This window comes from Manacus vitellinus, unplaced genomic scaffold (assembly GCF_001715985.3).
Source record: "Manacus vitellinus isolate BGI_N305 unplaced genomic scaffold, ASM171598v3 scaffold_0_pilon, whole genome shotgun sequence".
NCBI classification, from domain to species: Eukaryota; Metazoa; Chordata; class Aves; order Passeriformes; family Pipridae; genus Manacus; species Manacus vitellinus.
The window spans coordinates 700157-719879 of record NW_021938789.1 but is presented as its reverse complement, the minus strand read 5'-3'; the positions used below and the strand labels follow the sequence as shown (position 1 = coordinate 719879).

At 39.5% G+C, this 19723-nt stretch overlaps 1 protein-coding gene across 6 annotated transcripts in view; it reads left to right on the top strand.

Moving 5' to 3' along the window:
• The window catches only part of CTBP1 (C-terminal binding protein 1), a 237551-nt gene extending 220426 nt beyond the window's left edge, over positions 1–17125 (top strand). For 5 of the 6 annotated variants that reach the window (XM_018087885.2, XM_018087995.1, XM_018087939.1 and 2 more), the window contains 5 exons: positions 441–655; positions 4508–4638; positions 6769–6896; positions 10114–10231; positions 15862–17125. In XM_018087885.2, coding sequence (XP_017943374.1) covers positions 441–655; positions 4508–4638; positions 6769–6896; positions 10114–10231; positions 15862–16048 — 779 coding nt within the window. In that variant the 3' untranslated portion in view covers positions 16049–17125. The remainder of the gene's footprint in view (positions 1–440; positions 656–4507; positions 4639–6768; positions 6897–10113; positions 10232–15861) is intronic. The other variant, XM_018088050.2, reaches the window with a different exon arrangement.
• The last annotated feature ends 2598 nt before the right edge of the window (positions 17126–19723 follow it).

Sequence of the window (19723 nt, the reverse complement as noted above, 5' to 3'; positions counted from 1 at the left end):
TCTTTCATTGCATCCCTTTTTGTGGATTAATTTTATAGCTTTTTATTAAAGCCAGCTGGTTTGACATGGGTAAGACTAAGTCCTTGGCAGGATGTGTTCACAGGCAGTGGTGTTTTGCCATAAACAGGCCCAGCAGGCAAGCCTTGTATTACACAGATTATTGCAGATTACGTGACATCTTCTGGCATTCCAGATATCTGGTTACAAAAGGTGCAAACCTCCTGCTTTGTTTCAAACAAGGCAGTGTGAAGCAGTCCAGATGTATCATTTCTGATCTTAGTGATGATTTTGAGTGGGGTGGGAGCTGCCTCTGTTTTCTGCTCTTCCACTTGCTGTACAAAGCGTTATAGTTTGATACAAGCATTCCCATTAGGAAGGAGGAGACTACCTCACACCAGCTGCTCCACATCTGTTCTCATTGCGTGTTTGTCTTGTTCTAGGGCGTGTTGGGCAAGCAGTAGCACTACGTGCCAAAGCCTTTGGCTTCAGTGTGATTTTCTATGACCCATACCTCTCGGATGGCATGGAGCGTGCTCTGGGACTGCAGCGGGTGAGCACTTTGCAGGACCTGCTGTTCCACAGTGACTGTGTTACCCTGCACTGCAACTTGAATGAACACAATCATCATCTTATTAATGACTTCACCATAAAGCAGGTAATAATCTCTGTGGGCGCCCTCCACACCGGTGCCGGTTGCCAACTCTGTGTAGCATTTATTTATGTAAATAGGTAGATTCTCATTTGAAAGAAATTTCTTTCCCTTTTGCTGCTTTTGTAATCATACAGGTTTATAGTTGATTAGGAAATAGCTGGTGGCTTTTGTATTGTTGCCTTTACTGTCTTTTTGGCTCGGTAACATTGCATTTGCAGAAATAATTTGCTCTTCTTAATGTCGTTCAGATTTAATAAAGTAGCCTTGATGTAAAAGTACTTTTCCTATGTCGTGGAGTAGCTACTTCCTTTACATGTGTATTTTCAGGTAGCAATTCTGCCTTTCACTCTTGTTCCTCAGTTTGAGTTCTTTCGATGCAATTTAAGGATTGTGACTAAATGGCTCCCCCCTGTGCTCAGTCCTGATGCTCGCAGAGCACTTCATGGATGGAGCTCATTTACAGCACTGTGTTATTGGGAAAAATAATGTTTCTTGGAATTAGTACTATCCCCTCCCCAAAGTTTTAGGTAATATTAAAATCATTTCAAAATCTGGTTACAGTAAGTGCTCTGTTATTGAACTAATTTGATAGTAAGTTTTTTCATTAAATGTTTGGCTTCTGACTCTGACCTCAGTGTAGGTGACAGAGAGAAGTATGTCGCTGAGATGTAAGAATGGAGACAGTATTCAGGGAAGAAACCCTAAGATAGAATAGTTGATTTTGCTGTTCTTCATATACAGTGTTGTATGTGTTGGTAACAATGGCAACAATGACAGTAGCACTCTTTTGAAGTAAAATCATTGCTCGTCTTCTGAGAAATAGTTTGCACCCACTACTCCTGAACTTTAGAACTGAAATACTTACTGAACATGTTCCACAGTCATGTAGGATCGTGGCAGAAAACGGACAGTATAACACACTTCTTGATTTGAGAGTTTAAGGATTTTGCAAATCCATCCCAACATAAAATCAGGATTTGGGATTTAAAACTCGAAAAAATTAAGAAGCTTAAAATGAAACCTCTAAGAGAACAGAGCTCTGTCACCCTGCTCAGAACATTTCCTTTTGTTGTGTGCCTGTGTACATGCAGTGGTTTTTACATGGTTAGATGTCTTTGCAAGCAGACATCTGGACCCAAACAGAATCACACTGAATTCAGTGGGACCACTGAGCAGTGGTCACTCATTATACAGCAGATGTGAAACTAGGGTCAGTTTATCACAGGAAGTTTTTGAGTGGAGGTGGATAAATGTATCAAGCTTTGGAGAAGGCTTAGTGCATTATTCAGAGAAACAAACAAAGAGAAGCATGTTAAAACTGAGTAATACCGTCTGAAATGAAATGCCTATAATAAAATCTGCACTGGAAAGTATATTGCAAACATCTATCTTGCCATTTGTTTCCTTTCATGATCAAAGCAAGGATTAAAATGTTAGAAGACAGTTTTTGCTTTGTATAAGAGTTTGGGTGAAGCAGTCTGTGCAGTAAAAGCAGATGTGAAAACCATAAAATTGTAACACCTCTGAATACTTAGTTTTTGTCTCCTGATCATAATTTAGGCAGACAGAATTGGCCTAAAACTTCTAGAGAGCATTGCATGCCACTTCTGTCCCATATTGCATGTTCATGTAATAACCAATTTTTAAGCAACATACAGAGAAGTGTGGTGCATCTCATTTCACTGAAGTCTCACCCTGAATTTTGTTTAGAATCTGAAATTAAATAACCTTAAATGTGTTTGAATATTTGGTGTCAGTCTTTCAGTAGCTTTTCTCTTGAATTAGTCAGCGTTCTGCCTAGCCACCCTGCTTGTCCTTGTAGTCCCAGTAGCTCACAGAAGTGTTTCATTGAACCTGTGATAATCAGGTGCTCTTAAGAGAGGCTGTCATCTTTTAGTGTTACAGATTTGAGAAGAAGACACTGCAGTTAAAACACAATAAATTTTAGAGCAGCTGTGCAGGTTTAGTGTAGGTAAATTTAACAGCTGTCAGCAGTTCTAGCTGTGAAGCTCTTTCAAGCTTCCACCCATTGTTAAGGATCATCTCCAGCTGCATCCACCCTGGCAGTTTATCATGAGTCACTTAATTCATTCCCACTAGAATGCATTTATGCAGCCATATTCTGTTTGATTTGAACTTGTCTTAGTACTAGTTTTAGAGTTTTGTAAATAGCCCTAAAATGAAAACTGGAGCAAGACTGTTGGACAGACTGGACAGAAGATTTTATCTAGGCTCACTTCAGTGAAAATGTTCAAGTCCTTCAGAGGACATGTAAATTCAGCAAGCTGTACTTTAAACTCGAATTACCCCTTTGCACAGAGATGGGAAGGGTATATGAGCTCCCACGAACCGATATGACACAGCAGGTGTGATTGTCTCTTTGAGCCCACCTGTGCTTGTTTTAATAATAATTCTCACAGCTGATTCAAGTATTGGAGATGCAGTGGTAATTCCCATAAGGAATGTCATGATGTTTGTTAATAGACCAACTTAAGATCTTGCCCCCGTTTCTTTACTGTTCTAATTCCCAAGTTAATTACATAAAACTGAGAGAAGCATTCTTTAGTTCTGCTCCTGTAAGTGGAGTTTGGTTTTGCTGTACACACCAATGGATGGTTCTCTGCTGTCCCAGGAATCTGCAAATGGAGAGAGGCAGGGCCACAGTAAACCTAGAGAGTTGGCTAGGAAAATATGTTGGGTTTTTTCCTTATAAAATACTGCAAGCATATGTATGTTGTACTCCCTATGATCTTGTAAAAACAAAAAAAATCCTCATGGCTGACTTTCATCCAAACCTCCTTGTTGTTCATGAATTTGGCATTTCGAATCAGTCTTTCAGCGTTAGGATCCATTTACATAAGGTTTAGTTTGATGTGTAGGTTTCAAGTCGGTGTCAAAATGTTGGGGTTTTCTTATTCGTATGGTGAGAGACGGAGTCAGTACAAAATGAGATTTTAATAATTCATCTTCAGCATGGTTCCTGCTCTTCATACCCTTTACCTTCATGCACTGAAGTGTTTGAGACATCTGGTAAAAGCTGAAGTATTAGGGTGACCGGAACCAGGATGTAGTAGTTTATGTTTTTTTTCTGTACCATCTCTCTTATTTAAGCTGCCACTTTGTTTTCAAGTTGTGGATATATTGTGGTGTAAATTCTTGTAGTTCTCCCCAAGCAGTGTCATCTACAATGCTAATCTGCACAATGCACAGCACAGCTTCTCTCCTGGGCACACAGCGTTCTCAACCAAATTCATTTTCATGCCTTTTAATTGAATAATAGAAGAATTCTTTAGGCCTTTATTTGAAAAGTCTCACAGGGGAGGAGGAAGCTGAAGTAACAAAAATAAATAATACATACATCTACTGTGTTTTGGCAACTAAAGGGAAAAGTGTTTGAAAATCCAGAAGCATTGATTTCTCTGAAAAAATCCTGTAGGCTTTTATTTGTGTGAAAGTTGAAAGCCACAAAGTATGAATTTGTTTAAGAATGTGCTGTAGTTTCTGTCTCATGCAATTTCACAGTGAAAGAAAAAGGCATAAAATGATCTGTCACTCTCCTATGCACAGTTGTATCTTTTGATCATGTTACTGCACAATATCTGAAACAACGCTTCGATTAAAAGGCACTACTTGCAAGAAACAAAAGGTTATTAAGTGCTGTGAAATAGCATTTTATGTTAGAAGCATCACATTTTGTGGTACTTTCCAATGGAAAGGGAAGACAACTGTGTTACAGTTTAAACCAGCTGAATAGCCTTTGTTGTAATGGATGCTTCTTTTGAGTAAAAAATAATGCCACAACGATTTTATTTCATTTATTTTTATTTCATCATTCTTGTTTTTAACTTTCCCTAGATGAGACAAGGGGCTTTCCTGGTCAACACAGCTCGAGGTGGGTTAGTAGACGAAAAAGCACTTGCACAGGCCCTGAAGGAAGGAAGGATACGAGGGGCAGCCTTAGATGTACATGAGTCAGAACCATTCAGGTGCTTTTCCTTTTCTTTTCTTTTTATTTCGTTCACTTCCTTATTTTTAAGTCTTAGTGCATGATACAATCAACAGCAACAAGTAAACTGAGTTTTCCGTTCATTTGGTAGCTAAAGACTCCTTAGCAAAGCAACATGACTCTGTGCAGCACTGGACTAATGCAAATGTAGATGGAGCTTGTGTATGTGGTCAGAAGTGAAAAAAGCCACATCCAAGATTTAATTCCTTAAAAAAAAAACCCAAAATCAGTGGGTTTATTTAGTAGAAGCAGCAGAGGCTTTGGTTCAAATCCTGGGCATGGCTTTGGCCGTGGCTTTGAGGGGAGTGCACCTTTGTCATTGATGCAACTCTGGAGACAACTAATATTGATGTCTGAACAGAGTTTTTCAAAGGCAAAGAGTTGAGATGTGGTGTGAGAAATAACTACTTTATGACACCTTTCTGAAGGAAAAGACATATTTTTGTCCAGATTGCCTCTGCAGGAAAACCATAAATGTAATAGGTCGCAAAAAAAAAAGTTAAGGAAGGCTGTCAGAGTGCAGGTTGTGTTTTGCTTTACCCTTTATTCAGGGGAGTAGTAACTCTGCTGTCAGTAGCAGGGCTGATAGCACAAGCCTGACTTTCTGAATGACTCAGAAGTCCAGTGTTTTAAGGCAGAAATGTACCACTCCCCTAAGTGGCACTGACACTGCAATATCTGCACTCCTAATCAGAAATGAGCCTATTCATATGTCCTTGAGAATAGGCTGCTGTAGCTTAGTCCTTGTGTGTGACAAGCCTTTTTCAGTCTGGACAGGGAAAAATGTTAATTTTAACTGGAACAATCCACAAAAGTTTTTGAAGAGAAACAGATACAGGGCAGGTTGTAAAGACTGGAGAGAGGACAGTATCTCTCATACCAGCTTGGGGCTGGGGAATAGTAGCTTTGAAAAATTAGAAGAGTGTCCCTTTAGTCGGAATTTTTATATCTACTGAGGCACAATGCCACATCACAAATATTTAATTTTATTTATGCATACTCTGCATTCATTTACTCCTAAATGTAGTCATTACAATGCAGTAGTGCTGTGCAAAGCCAGAGTCTTAGCAGCTCAAGGGACCTCCAGCTCCATACATTCTTCCCGATTCCGCTCTCGGATCTGCACGAGCAGCCCGTTGCACCTCTAGGAAGCCCCATTTACTGCATGGAGATGCCATCTGCAGAGATTCAGCTGCAGGATTACAGCCACAATTTCCTTTGGCTTCAGTGCTGCATGTCTATCTGATCGCAGCATGCAACTCTTTATTCAAGAGTTTTGCCAGATATTTTGATGTTTATTGAACTACAGATGAAATCTGTCTCTTTTTTGAATTATGACCAACTCTGAAAGCACGCTTTTGTCTTAAAGTATTTGTTCTCCCGTTGTTACAGTTGACTACAAGATTATTAAAGCTGGAAATAAATAGGAGGAGCAAGTTTCCATTATTTTCAGTTTCTTTACTCTGTATCTGTGATAACACTTTTACACAGATTCATTGCCTTCCCTGAAAATCAATCTGAAAAGTAAATTTCCTTTTTTCTGTGGCGTTTCTATAAGGGAACGGGAAAGAAAAAAATTAGTTAGAAATAATGGAAAAATAACAACTGAATTATCAAAAAAACTTGTGTGCTGATGGTCACACTTCTGATTTGGAAATAATTGTAAGATTTTTTTATTTAAATGACTGAATGTCACATTGACTGAAAGAACAGAGCTTTCTTGGCTAATGCAGTAAAAGTAAAATTGTGATGAACTGGACAAATGGAATGGCATCCTGATTTAATTTGGGTTTTGCTTTTGCATTTCTGCCCCAGAACTGGAGTGGCAGTGGCTGTAGTTACAATAAGTGCATTGGACAGAAGCTAATGTTGCTGCTATACTTAGGTTTTACCCTTTGAGTCTATAAAACGTGATTGTTGCTTATTTATACCATGAGTAGTGTATTAAATTAACTGACAGAATTAAACCCACCGAAGAATAGAAATGAAATTCTTTTCTGTTGTAAAAATTAATCTGTGTATGTACAAATCCATCTGGATTCCCCTCCCCTTTCCTCCCTCCCCTCCCAATATTTTTTGTCATTTGATCTTGTTTTAAATCTTCATTTAGCTTTAGTCAGGGCCCCTTGAAGGATGCACCAAACCTGATCTGTACCCCACATGCAGCCTGGTATAGTGAACAAGCCTCAATTGAGATGCGGGAGGAAGCAGCGCGAGAGATCCGAAGGGCGATCACAGGTACTGACTCACCTTATTGGCTCCTTCCCTGCCTCGTTCTTCCTAACAAACCTTTTTTTCTTCAGTCTTGGAAGATGCTGAAAAGAACCAGCCTTAGGTTTTGTTTGCCATTTCTAGTATTTGGAACACAGAAATGAGCAAATGCCCACTAAGTCTGTTCTCAGAACTGGAACAGCTTGTTTTGGAGGTTCTTTGCAATTACAAAGGAAGGCAGGCACTTCAAAATAAGTGCTTTTTTCGTATAAGAGAAATGTATTTAAATGTGAAAAATCTGCTGCCTTTCTTCTTTGTTGCATGTAAGTATTGGCTGCAAGGCATCCTGGTATTGCTGGTGTCTTTATTAGCTTTTCCTGTGTTCCCCCTTATACTTGGCAGGAACAGTTCTGATTCTCTACGTCAAAGTATTTTGTTGGGAGGTTATTCTATTTTAGATGTTCCTCTCTTTAAAGCATTGCTAAAGAAGCCTGGCATTTTAAAGGGCAAAGTGTCTTTGTTATATAACTACCATGTAATTGTAAACTGCTCACATAAGAGAAAACAGTTATGTCTCTAACATGCACTGCTAATAAATAAAATGAGAAGACTGAGCCATTTGGCATTGGTTTGAATCCCTTGTAGCCTAAAATAAAAGGAAGGATTTTCATACTGGAAAATGATTCATTAAGCACTAATGTTTTCTCTTTAGTTGGACTTTGCTGTTTCCCCCTTGGCGATACAGTCTGAATGCTCTGCAGACATGCAGGGCCATCTGTGTCACCTTGAGAGTAGCTCAGTGCCAACACATTGCTCTGCTATACAAAAAGCACTGGCAGTAGCCTTCCCTCTGGCTTGTGCCTAAAGAGGCTGGGCAATTTAGTTTCATTTATAGCTTGTGCAGAAGGAAGATTCTCCTGGATGCTAATTAAAGGCCCCTCTTAAACTCCTGATCTGAATTGTCCTTTACCGGACTATTTCGCTCTGTTTTAGAGGTGACCTAAAGAGCCTGAGCATCCCTTTGCTGGAACTGATCCCTGTGCCAGTACTCAAGAAGAACTCCAGCAGTACATTTGTTTGTCAGGGTGTTGTATAACTTTTCCCTGCTCCCAGATAACTCCAGGAGAGGTTGCACGAACCATCATCTGATACCTGCTTGAGGGAGGATTAATGTGCAAATAAGCATTAATAGGCTATGGTCTGAAAACTAAATAAGAGCTATCCAGAGCTAGTTTTATGTTAAATTTATGCAGTAGCCCAAACATAGGTGCCTAGGAGGGCAGACCCAGGATTCCTTAAAGTGTGTGATTGTGCTCTTAGCAATCTGTATCACTGATTTGTGTTGGGGGCTGTCAGCACTTCAGTGTTTGCATATGGTTTGTAGTAAGATCAAACAGAGACCAGCGTTAGGGAGGTGAGAACGACACTGAATTGCTGTGAAACATGTAGGAAAGATACAGGATATGTGAAATAAAGATGGATATGTGAAAGCCAGAGGGGAACACAGCAGAGAGAGAGTGTAGAGAGGGGACATAATTGGAAAAAGGTGTGCAGTAGGAATGTAGACTGTGGCTACCATCTGACAATAAAGACGTTAAGTGGTTGTCCTGTTGCCAAAAGGTCAATGGTGGTGTGATGTATAAAATAAAAATAATAAGCAGAGATTAAATATCTTTAAATATCTTTTTAAACTTGAAAGCATTCCAAGTATGAAATAAGGAGGATCACTGAAAACAGTAGTGGAAGCAAGGGGAAGGCGAGCAGGGCAAGTGAAATTTTAAAATAAACAGATACTGCTTTTTAAGGGGAGAACTAGTAGAACATGCTTACAGAATTTAGCAAAATGAAGAATGAGAGGGGCAAAGAGGAAGACATGATTAAGAAGGATAAACATCAGAAGAAGAAAGATACTGTTTAAATTTGTGGACAGTTTTGGCAGAAGTGGAGATGGATGTGTATTTCGGCTACATTTACAATATGATTTCTAATCAGGAGAATGGTAGGAATCTACCCATAATGGGGCATGTACCTCATCTTGTCTGATACTGAGGAAAAAAGAACCTTTTCAGCTTGTGCACAGGAGATGTGACAAGTTTTGTGATGTCAGTGCAAGTCATGGAGTAACAAGTATTTGATGGTATCCACTACACGAAAGGCAATTTTGTGACAGGCTTTTTTACTACCTCTTTGTAGCCAGGCTGATGGATAGAAAGAGCAGACAAAGAGTAGTGAAGTCCTTAATCAAATTTCCAATAGGAAGCTGAAGACAAAAGCCTGAATTCTTTAATGATGGAGGATGGTCATTTTTTGAAAGTGTTTCTGGAGTACCATTGCCAACAGTAGCAGAGGTGGACCCAAACTTACCTCTTTCTACCCCTGTTTGTGCAAATGCACAGTAAGATTGAACTTTAGAAAAGATACATTAAAACAGATGTCAGAAAAAACACTGGCTCCAATTGATCTTCCTCCCATTGAAATAGGTGGAAATATTCATATTGCCATGAACAAAATGTGTTATATCTGTTCATGTAATTTGTTGCAGGGGTGGAGATAGTTCTGCAGAAGACAGACAGAGAGGGTTGTCCAATTATGTGCTGAATCAGGTTGACAGTCTTAAAACTTCAGCTATACTTCAGAGGTTAAGCAAAGGTTTTGAAGAAATGAAGAAGGGAAATTCTCATGTATTTTCATTTTTTGTAGGAATTAAAGGGATGGCTGAGGGTTAATACATGATAGTAAATAAATGTGAAGAGCAGTTGAGATAAATAAAGGGAAGATCAGGAGGACAGGGTGTTGGTCATATCCAGGTTTATGGCAGAATTCCATTCAGAATCCTACATTCTTCACTGTTTTTACTGCTGTTACAAATGGAGGGAAAAGGAGGAAACTGATGTTAAAGACTCAGAGCAGGAGGCTGCATTATTGAATTTGAGTGGTAGTTGCTCTCTGTATTCAAGTTACAGCTTCATGGAAAGCTTGAATCTTGTGGATTTGGGTTTTATTGAGACCTTGTTTGCAAGACACAAAGAGAGACAGAGAAACCAATATTATGCAGAGTATTTTGGCCATTATTAAGTCCCAGGCAAAGGAGAAACAATGAGGATCAAAACCAAGCTCTCAGTGTAATTTTACGTATTTATTTAAACCTGCAAATATTTTTGACTATTTTTAGCATAAACACATGAAGAGCATAAGGCCTACAATTTTTGTGTATATTTACTTCCTCTCCCTCACTTCATCCTAGGTCGTATTCCAGACAGTCTGAAAAACTGTGTTAACAAAGATCATTTGACTGCAGCTACGCATTGGGCCAGCATGGATCCTGGAGTGGTTCATCCAGAGCTTAATGGTGCTGCATACAGGTAAGAGTGCTGAAGATGCAGGAGAAATACCTCCTTAATTCAGATGGAGGTATTTGAGAATAGATAGAAGACCTTCCTATTAATAAATGAAGTGGGTTTGGATTAGACACCAGCTGTATTGTTTTCATAATTGTTGCATTCAGGGGAATAATCTTGTTTTGCTGGTTGAAGTCAGTCATGCTGTGTAAATATGATTCCTCTTATAATCTCTTTTGTTTGGTTAGTATATATGAACTACACACATTTGTATATTCAAGTAAAACAATTTTGGTCATCTCTGGTGAGCGCAGTGGAAATTTATGTTTCTTGTTGCTGAAGGTAATGATGCAGCAGTAGCTTGCAGATAGACTTTCAGTAATAAACTATTCTTATGTTGGTTTGTGGCCTCCAGACACAAGAGTAACTCAGTATTGAAAATAGCGAAACAGCCTGTGGTGATTATGAAAATATGTTTAAAATAACATTTTCTAAATTGTATGTTTAATTTTTAAGCAGAAGCATTTGAGGGACTTGATCTGTCTATTCTCAATCAACTGTGAAAGCAGGTCTTAATAATTAATAGAAAGGGGCAATTTTTTACATTGAACATGCACATTCCTTAGTTACTTTGTTTGCTTGAGTCTCTCTCTGTCCTTTATCCCTAGCAGCTGTTCTAGCAACAGATTTTTCCTAGTAGCCAGCTTCAGACAGTTTTTATTTATGAAAAACATCTGCAGTTTTTTAATCTTCCAGTATGGTATTTACACATAAGTAGGATGAAAGTGGCTGAGAAAGCTACAAACAGATGCTTCCCTTGATGCTTTGAGGGAAGGGACAGTGCAGTCTTTTTGTTATTTTGTCATACCTCTTTATCCTAATTTTTCCCCTGTCCTTAATCATTCAGCCACCTTATCTTTGCCCTTCTTTAGGAGCACTACCACCCCATGCTTTTAATAGGGAGAGGGATCCCTGGTTTTGTGTTACTTACTCCATATGGGAACCCAGCTGTGCACAGCTGAGAAATGAAGCAAAGCTCTTCTGTCCCAGTGACTTGGAACAGTCTCATCAGAAAATGATGGAGAGGTGGAGGGGGAGTGTCACCACCCTCTGCCATAATCCCTTTGTCAGTAGCCATAAGTGCACTAAAGGAAAAGAATAACTTGGATTTGGTCAACATGTGTTTATCTCATGTAACATGAAGATTTTTTATTTTTGGAAAAAGTACCCATAGCCCCAAATATCTGAAGAAGTGTGTTTTTATTTGCTTAAATGAGGAGGTCAGGCACTTGTGTTCTCCTCCACACAGCCTGTGGTTTCACTGACTTCAGTTTGGAGGAGTGAGGGTATGGCTGAGTGTAATTGGGGCTTAAAGGCAGGTGTTGCTAGACTGGGGGTAATAACTCCAACTCTGTCATGGCAGTTAAGAACAGGGTTCCATGCCCCAATAAAATGAAGGTTTTTGTTCTCATTTTGGGGGTCACAAGTCCAGCAGAAGCAGGCTTCACAGCCAGAAATTAATTTTAACTTAGGAATGTTTTGGGAGTTAATGATTTACAAGGTAAAGACCATATGTGTTCAATTTAAGCAGGATAAACACAGGACTGAATGACTTTTTAAGACATTGTTTCAGTCAGTTTTTTCAATAAAGAAAATTCATTGTAAAATTCTGACTTCACAATTACTTTCAAACACAAAATAGAACTCATTTGGGGAATTTTGAGGCAGACATTAACAATTATAAAATAAATATTAAAAGCTTCTTTTTGCAGAGGTGATAGAATAGTGTTTGAATGTGGGTGAAAGCAGTTATGTGCAGTACAAAATATGCAGCACTTGAAGCTCAGGTTTTATGAAGAAATTGGTTTCAATAGCAGTGTTTGCTGATGCTTAATTCCTACCTGGATTAAGTACAGTGTTTGAATTGATTGTTTAAACCAAATTTTTCCATCTTTTCTTTGCAGTCCAAGATTATGTTCAGCTAAGTGAGTTCTGGAGTCTCTCACAAGGCAGTATGAAGTTTCAGATGTGCTAATAACTGTATTATAGTCATGTAATTGCATTAGAAGATAAGACCTGGGATAATAATTTATATGTTAAAACATGCAAATAGCTCTTTCAGTGAACTAAAACTAACGAGGCTGTTTTATTCTGGTTATATCATTTACTTGTATTTTGATGTAGGACAGAACTCTCAAATTATCAGATATTATCCCCAAGCCAAGAGCATTGAGCATTCGTCAGCTGAATATAATCTAGATCTGAATATCCCCGTATTCTGTGGGAAACAAAACCATTTACTGTGCGAAATGCAAGCTGCCCTATCAGCACAAAAGGTCATGCAAACAGGACCTATCCCATGAGTAAAGATTCACAATATTCCTGAGAAGAAATTACTTGTAGTGGTCTTGGTAAAGCAGCATAATATACCCGGGTCTTGTGTTATTACTGTGTGTTTGTTACCGAGCTGCCTGTTAAATAACCCCCTGCCATTTCCTGTGTCACAGAGCAGGCAGGTCATGAGCAAAGTGGAATTTAACAGCAGTAAACAGTGATTGTACCGTTTATAGACATGTTGACATATCTTCCTGCCTTCCAGCAGGTAGGAGATAAAAAGGCTGAGTGAGGGTCTCAGCAGCCTGGTCTAGAGGAAGGTGTCCCTGCCCATGGCAGTGGGTTGGAATTGGATGATCTTTAAGGTCCCTTCCAACCAAAACCATTTTATGAATAGTATCTACAAATACTGAATAGGTACTCGGATGAGAAGAGCTGGATTTTGGTAATTCAGAAGTTATTTCATGTTGAGGGACTTTGCTGGTGATTTTGAGACTCTGTAATGCATGATAACAGCGTGCACTTAAATTTTTAACCTCTTCTGGGACAGACTCAGCTTCTCAAACAGAGCTTCACATAGTTCAAGGTGCTTCTGCACTTTAAAAAATACAGTGGATTAACATAGAAATTAAAATTGCCTTTCATTGTAATTAAGAATTACAATGTATCTTTCTTCCTAGATTAAGACTACCTGGGGGAAGGGGAAGGAACACTCTGAAGTAACAGAGGAGGTGTAATTGATCTCTTGCTTCTGCTTTTACAAAAATTTAATTCAGTGAACATTTTACCTGGAAAATGTCTTCTTGCTGCCAGAGGAGGAAGATAGGGAGAACTTCATGAAGTGCTGGAGGGAGTATATTTTCTGGTTAAGAATAGAAAAGCATTAAATGGCAACAAAAGGGAAGGTTATATAGAATAGAAATGCTCTTGGGTAGAGGCTGTTGAGTTTTTGCCTTCTTTTCAGAGGTAGGATTTGAACAACACTGATGATTAAATTGAAAAGAGACAAAAATTACAAAAAGAGAATGACAAGGTAGAGCTAGGAGTTGTCAAGTAAAATACAGCTTCTGTAGAGCAATATGTTTTCTGTATTTTGGCTGCTACCACAAACAATTGCAGGGCCTCTTGGCGTTACTGAAAATCTGGAGGAAACCTGTACCCGAGGAGAGGTGCTGGCAGGGGGAGTCCTGGCTATCATAACTTGGTATCCAAGGGGAAATTTCATATACAGACTGTGTAGTTTGAACTGCTTAATGTGCTCATGAGGTAACTGCTAAAGCTCCTGATTCAGCACTGTCCATTTTCACGAGAGGAGGCTCTGGGTTTTCTTCCTGAGGAAAATGCAATTGCAGAATTTGCACTCTCCTTGATTGCTCCCAGCTCCAGTGTGTTGAAGCTCAGGGAATATGTTGTTAGAAAGTAGAGATTATGTTGGGAACAGCTGCTGTGTAGGACTTCTAAATGGAAGTTTATGTCATGTTGTGTTTTGCAAAGCACCTAGAGTAACAGATAAGCTGTTTCAAAATTAAATTAGAGCAAGTAAGACAATACCCTGTCTGACAGTTTTCATAGGAATTGAAGCAAATTTGATTAATAAGATTCAAATGGAGTTACTGAAACAAGCAACTAATTCCATTAGCAACTGCAAATTAATTCTAAGGAACCTCTCTGGAGAAGGAATTAGCATAGGAAGCCCTGTAAATATGTGTACAATTGGGAACAAAGTTATCTGGCCTACAGGTGGTGTGATCTGTCACATCCTGGTTATCCATCCCAGATTGTAGTCAGCCTTTTGTAAAGAAACTTTCCCAGGATGACCAGACCAGTGTGTGGTGTCCTTGTTGTCCCTGTGCCATGTTGGGTAGCCATGCTGAGCCCCTCTGGCACAGTGTTTGCAAAAAGCACTTCCCATGATGGTTTCTGTGGTGGAATCAAAAAGAACAAGTAAATGTGCTTGCATCCAGCTTCTTTCCTCCTCTGAGTTTTGTGTAGTTCTACACTAATTTTCTGTCAGTTTGAGGGGAATTTAGGATGAGCAGCACAAACATCTATTGCCTTAGAAAAGATGCTGCAGAAATGGGGCAAAATTCAGCATTAAACTCTTTATCAGGTGAAAATCAACAGCAGAATAACATGATACTTGAAAAAGCTTGACAAAGCCTACAAGTGCTTTTTCTCCCATGCAGCCCTGAGTAAAATACTTGTGTAGCAAAAGGTGCTGTGAGTGGTAGGTTTGTGTGCTTGGACTTTCAAATGGATAATGCTCCCTTTAGGATGCTGGGGTGAGCAGAATAATGATCAGGAGAGAACAGGGGATGGATGTGCAGGTTTGTGATGAGGAAGGGAGGCAAAAGGTCAATGTCCAGCGTGACATAACTTGCAAATAGGTATTGAGGTATTTGACTAAAAAGAAAACATATTTTTATTAAATTCATGTGTAGCTGTTGTTTATATGCAGCACTGCGAAATGCCAGTGTTCACCAATTACATCTGAACTTTGGGATTGAGGCAGTAGATTTGCAAGACTTTTTTTTAGCCTGATGATGTCAGATCCATCATAAAATCATGCTGAATAATTTTTTTGTTGTTGAATTCATAAAATATTTAGGTCTCGGTGTTTTTCCAGATAGAGTAAGAAATCTTTAAAACCATCCACAGTTTTTGTGTTTGCATCTCTCTTTCTTGCAGTGTGCCTAAAGCACCTGTCCTGTGTATAACTAGGACTGGTTCTCTTTCAGACAAGTGCAGTGGCAAGTTTTATGCTGAAGAAGTTACTCAGATTCAATAGGCATCTGAATATCATCTGAGGATTGTGGGAGTATAATTGCTTTTTTTGGGGAGCTATCACAAAATTAGGACTGCAAGAGTAGTATAAAGAAATACTTTTTCAAACCACAACAATGTAAATTTAACCTTCTACATGAGAATGAAAGAGGAAAAAAAACAACCCTGAAGGTCAACTTGAAGAAAAGTCGTAGAGAACAGATACTGCACAGACCCAGCCAGAATTAATTCTGGTTGAGGTTATGCTTTGAGAGGAGCAATGCTTCCAGATTTTTTCCTTTGCTGTGCTGTCACTCACGCTGTTCAATCTGAAGAAACAATCTAGCAAACCTTTATTTCTCATTCGGTAAAATACAGCATCTCCTGCTTTGTTTATCAGCATCTGCATATGGCATCTCACCTGGAGCTTAACTCCCTGGCTTTGTAGCTGCTCTGAAAACAAAAGAAGCGTCTCTGTAGCTCTAGGAGGAGACAGAGTGGACTTTCTGGTGGGTCACCTCATGGTTTTAACGTGTGCTCCTGTTTTCTCCTCCCAGCAGGTATCCCCCGGGCGTTGTAAGCGTGGCTTCCACTGGCATACCTGCAGCAGTAGAAGGAATAGTCCCCAACCCCATGTCTTTATCACACGGCCTCCCTGCTGTAGCCCACCCGCCCCACGCTCCTTCCCCTGGCCAAACTGTCAAACCAGAAGCCGATAGAGACCACCCAAGCGACCAATTGTAGCCTACGAGAACAGCATTCCCAGCATCGGAGAGCTCCACTTCAGCGCGTGGAAAAACAAAACAACAAGACAAACCCCTGGATTTTGATTAAAGGCAAAACCATGAACTTACAGGAGGAGACGATTATTGTTTTAGAAACTGGTCCAATATACAGTATAAAAGGAAAAGGTGGGAGACAAAAAAAAAGAAGATTTGGAAACATTTTTTTCCTCCGTATAAATTGTAGTTTGTCCCTGTCCAGTGGACTGATTCACTGTTTCTGTGTCCTATGGGTTCTTTGTTAAGCAAGAGAAGTTAGTAGTTAATTATATCATGAATGTACTTGTCTGTGTACAGTTTTTAGAACATTAAAAAGGGTTTGTTTGCTTAGCTGTCAACAAGGAAAAACATAAGGGAGGCATTCAACAAACCAATTTTGAGATTAAAAATCCTTTCTTTTATATTTTAAGACATGCCCAAAAATGAGGCAGTTGGCAAACTTCTCAGGACAATGAATTTTTCCCATTTTTCTTTCTACGCCACACAGTGCATTGTTTTTTCTACCTGCTTGTCTTATTTTTTAGAATAATTTAGTAAACAAAAGAAAAAACAGTTTCTCCTAATTTTGGCATGAATTCCCTTATTTCAAAATGAAGACAACCTTGCAAAGAGATTTTGAGGAAAAAAAAAAAGGTTTTGTATAAACGAGCGTTGTGCTTTTTGTCACCAGTTAAAGTATATATTATTGGTGGTATCTGGAAAAGGCACTAGACTACTGAAAAGTAGCAGCATTTCATTGCCTACATTGATTCCTTCCTGGTAATGTGGTAGGCTAGCAATATTTTTGGTTAAAATCATGTTTGTGACTGTAACCATTTGTATGAATTATTTTGAAGAAATAAAAATCCCAGACAACTATCATATGTGTAAAAATTTTTATTTCTAGTAACTGTTTATTCAACTTTTATTAGGTTTCTTAGCTGTAATTTTTAAACAGATGCTGTCAAGTATTTCATTTCTAGCTTTACTTTGCTCTCTGTTGTTTGTAATACTGTCTTGGAAGCTTGAAAAATAAAAAAAAAAAAGAATTCTTTCCATACCATTTTTCCCTTTACATTTCGTAAATGTTGATCTTTTTTCCTGTGTTTCTAATGGAGTTTGAAATTAAGATGGATTTTGATTTGTACACCGGCATCATCAGCTACAATATGGTAACAGCATTTATGCCACCACTGTGGGCAGAGCAGAGGAGGTACAACAGCAACACAACAACAATAATAATAATAATAATAAATGTCTTTTGCCGAAGTCCAACATGAGAAGTGTCCATTGTTTTATTTGCTTTTGTGATGATGGAAGTGTGCAGCAGGATGTAATTGTATTTGCTGTATTGCAGGAGTTTGTTTCCCTGAGCAGAGGCAGAAGTGTGTTCAAGGCAGGTTGGATTTCAGCTGGATGCTGTTGTGGCCTTTCCTGTGCTCCTGGATAAGATGTCCTTCATCCCTGCACAGTTTAAAAAAGCAAGACAGAGCAGTTAAGCTGCTGCAGGAAGGAAATCCATGGTGGGCAAAAGTGAACATGGACATGAACCTCCTTGGTGGTGTCTTGTCTTCGTTCACTATAAATCTGAACTAATAACAGTGCCCATAAGGTTGGTGAGCTGGTTTTATGGGTTCTGTGAAAAGCTACTCTCCCCCATTCCTGCAAGTCTACCGAGCAGCCTCCACCTCTCTTAGGGAACTGGTGGGAGGCTGTGAATCAAGAAAGACTAAAATTTGAGGGTCTGTACCCCAGGAGCACTATAGGAAGTGAAATTTTGTCTCTGTGGAAGAGTGGCAGGTTTTTGCCTTGAACATTTAGAGCTAAAAATGTCATCCATTGCAGCTTACTTGATGGTAAAGCCATTTCTGTTCCCTCCATGAAACAGAAAACAGCCCTAGTGCTGCAAGCTTTTCCAGCAAAAACGCTTCTGAGAGATTTGTTGCAAAAAACCAAATGCAGTCCCCTGCTGTTGAAGTGGGATTTCATATTTCAATGGCAATTCATATTTTAGGGTTAGGGTTAGCTTTGTCAGGCTGAAGTTGCTTTTTTAACATATGTAAAACAAACCTTTAACATCTGGCTGCAGAGAATTGCTGGCAGTCACATTTGCAAGCAAATCTCCCAAGGAAAACCAAGAGGGTTTGTTTTTTCCTTGGATCAGTTTGGACATGGCTTATGTAAGTCAGCTTTGTTTCTAGTGGATCGATATACTGATGAACTAGAAATGAAGGCACTGGTATTTATTGTGTGCCTTTCTAGGCCTCAGTTCTGGAGCTTTTGAGCCATTGGCACAAGCATTTTCAGTATTTGAGCTCAAAATCCTGTGCTTACAGGTCTGACAGGGCATTGCCACTGCAGTGGTAATGTGTTTAATATTTTTATGCTACTCTTTGAGACATATCTGTTGGTCTGACTGATGGAGAGTAATCCAATTTCCTGCTTCAGAAAGGAAAGCCATCTAGGCAATGACAAAACTGATAGGTACTGACTTTTGGGTTATGGTCTGAAAAGCTAAATTAAAAAAAAAAAGAATCTAATAAAAAAACCCAAACTTGGAGTAAATGACTAATTGAAAAAGCATCCCACAATAAACAAAGGCCACTATGCTGGAGTAACCTTCTGTCTTTTATGACTGCTTTTGCTGGGTAGTGGAAATGTGATTAGATTTCCTCTGTCTGGTAAAGGATGTTCTAAATAAAGTTTAGACAGAAGAAGGTGCAGTTAGTGGGAAAACACAAAAGTGGTGAAGGCGATGGCAGCAGAGGCCACGGATGATGTGAGGCAGTGCTGAAAGGTGAAAGAGGAGGTTAATCGAAGTGCCTGCCTTGAATATGATTTTCTTTTGGTGGCGTTATTTGAATTAGGAGTCTTGGCCAAGGAGGAGGCCAAGTGTGCCAAAACTGCTGCTGGCTGAAAGGCTGTGGGATGGCAGGAGGCTCTGGAGCCTACACAAGATGGTATCGAAGAGTGGGCAGAAAGATGCCAGTTGGGCAAATGCAAAGTCAAGTAGTTGCAAGTCAAAGAAAAACTTGTCAGAAAAAGGATCCATGAGTGTTTTTCCGTGGTAGAGCTAATGGGTTGCTGCTGTGGGAGGAAGCAGCGTGGTGGCAGATGTGTCTGGCATGGTCTCTGGTAGGTCTGAGAATGAATTAGAGATGCTGCATGGGAGCTGGGGCATTTGCTGTGTAATTTTGGTCAGGCATCTTCAAGAGGTTGAGCTCGAGCTGAAGTCACAGCAGAGATGGGCTCTCAAAATGACCAGTGGTGTGCAGGGCTTCTGTGAGAGGAAATCAGAGTTACTTGGCTTTTACAGCTTGAAGTGAAGGCAGAGCTGGGGAAATAAGTGTAAATAGCAAATGCTGTGGAGGAAGGAGAAAAGTTTAAAGAAATCTTGTATATGAACAGACAGGCTTAAATAGGATGAGGAGGAGATCTCTGTCAGCAGGGAGTCCTGGGATAGGTTTGCAGTTGGGAGTTACTGGGACTTGGTCCTGAAGTCCCTGCAGCTTGGGTTGGGGTCTTGGTTTTGTGTTTGGGGTCTTTTTTTTTTTTTACTATAACTTTGTTTTTACAATCCAAACTGTGAGAACAGTGTTTAAAGGTCATACAAGATTGCTACCAAACCAGCAACTAGAGGCTTTTTCCACTCAGGATA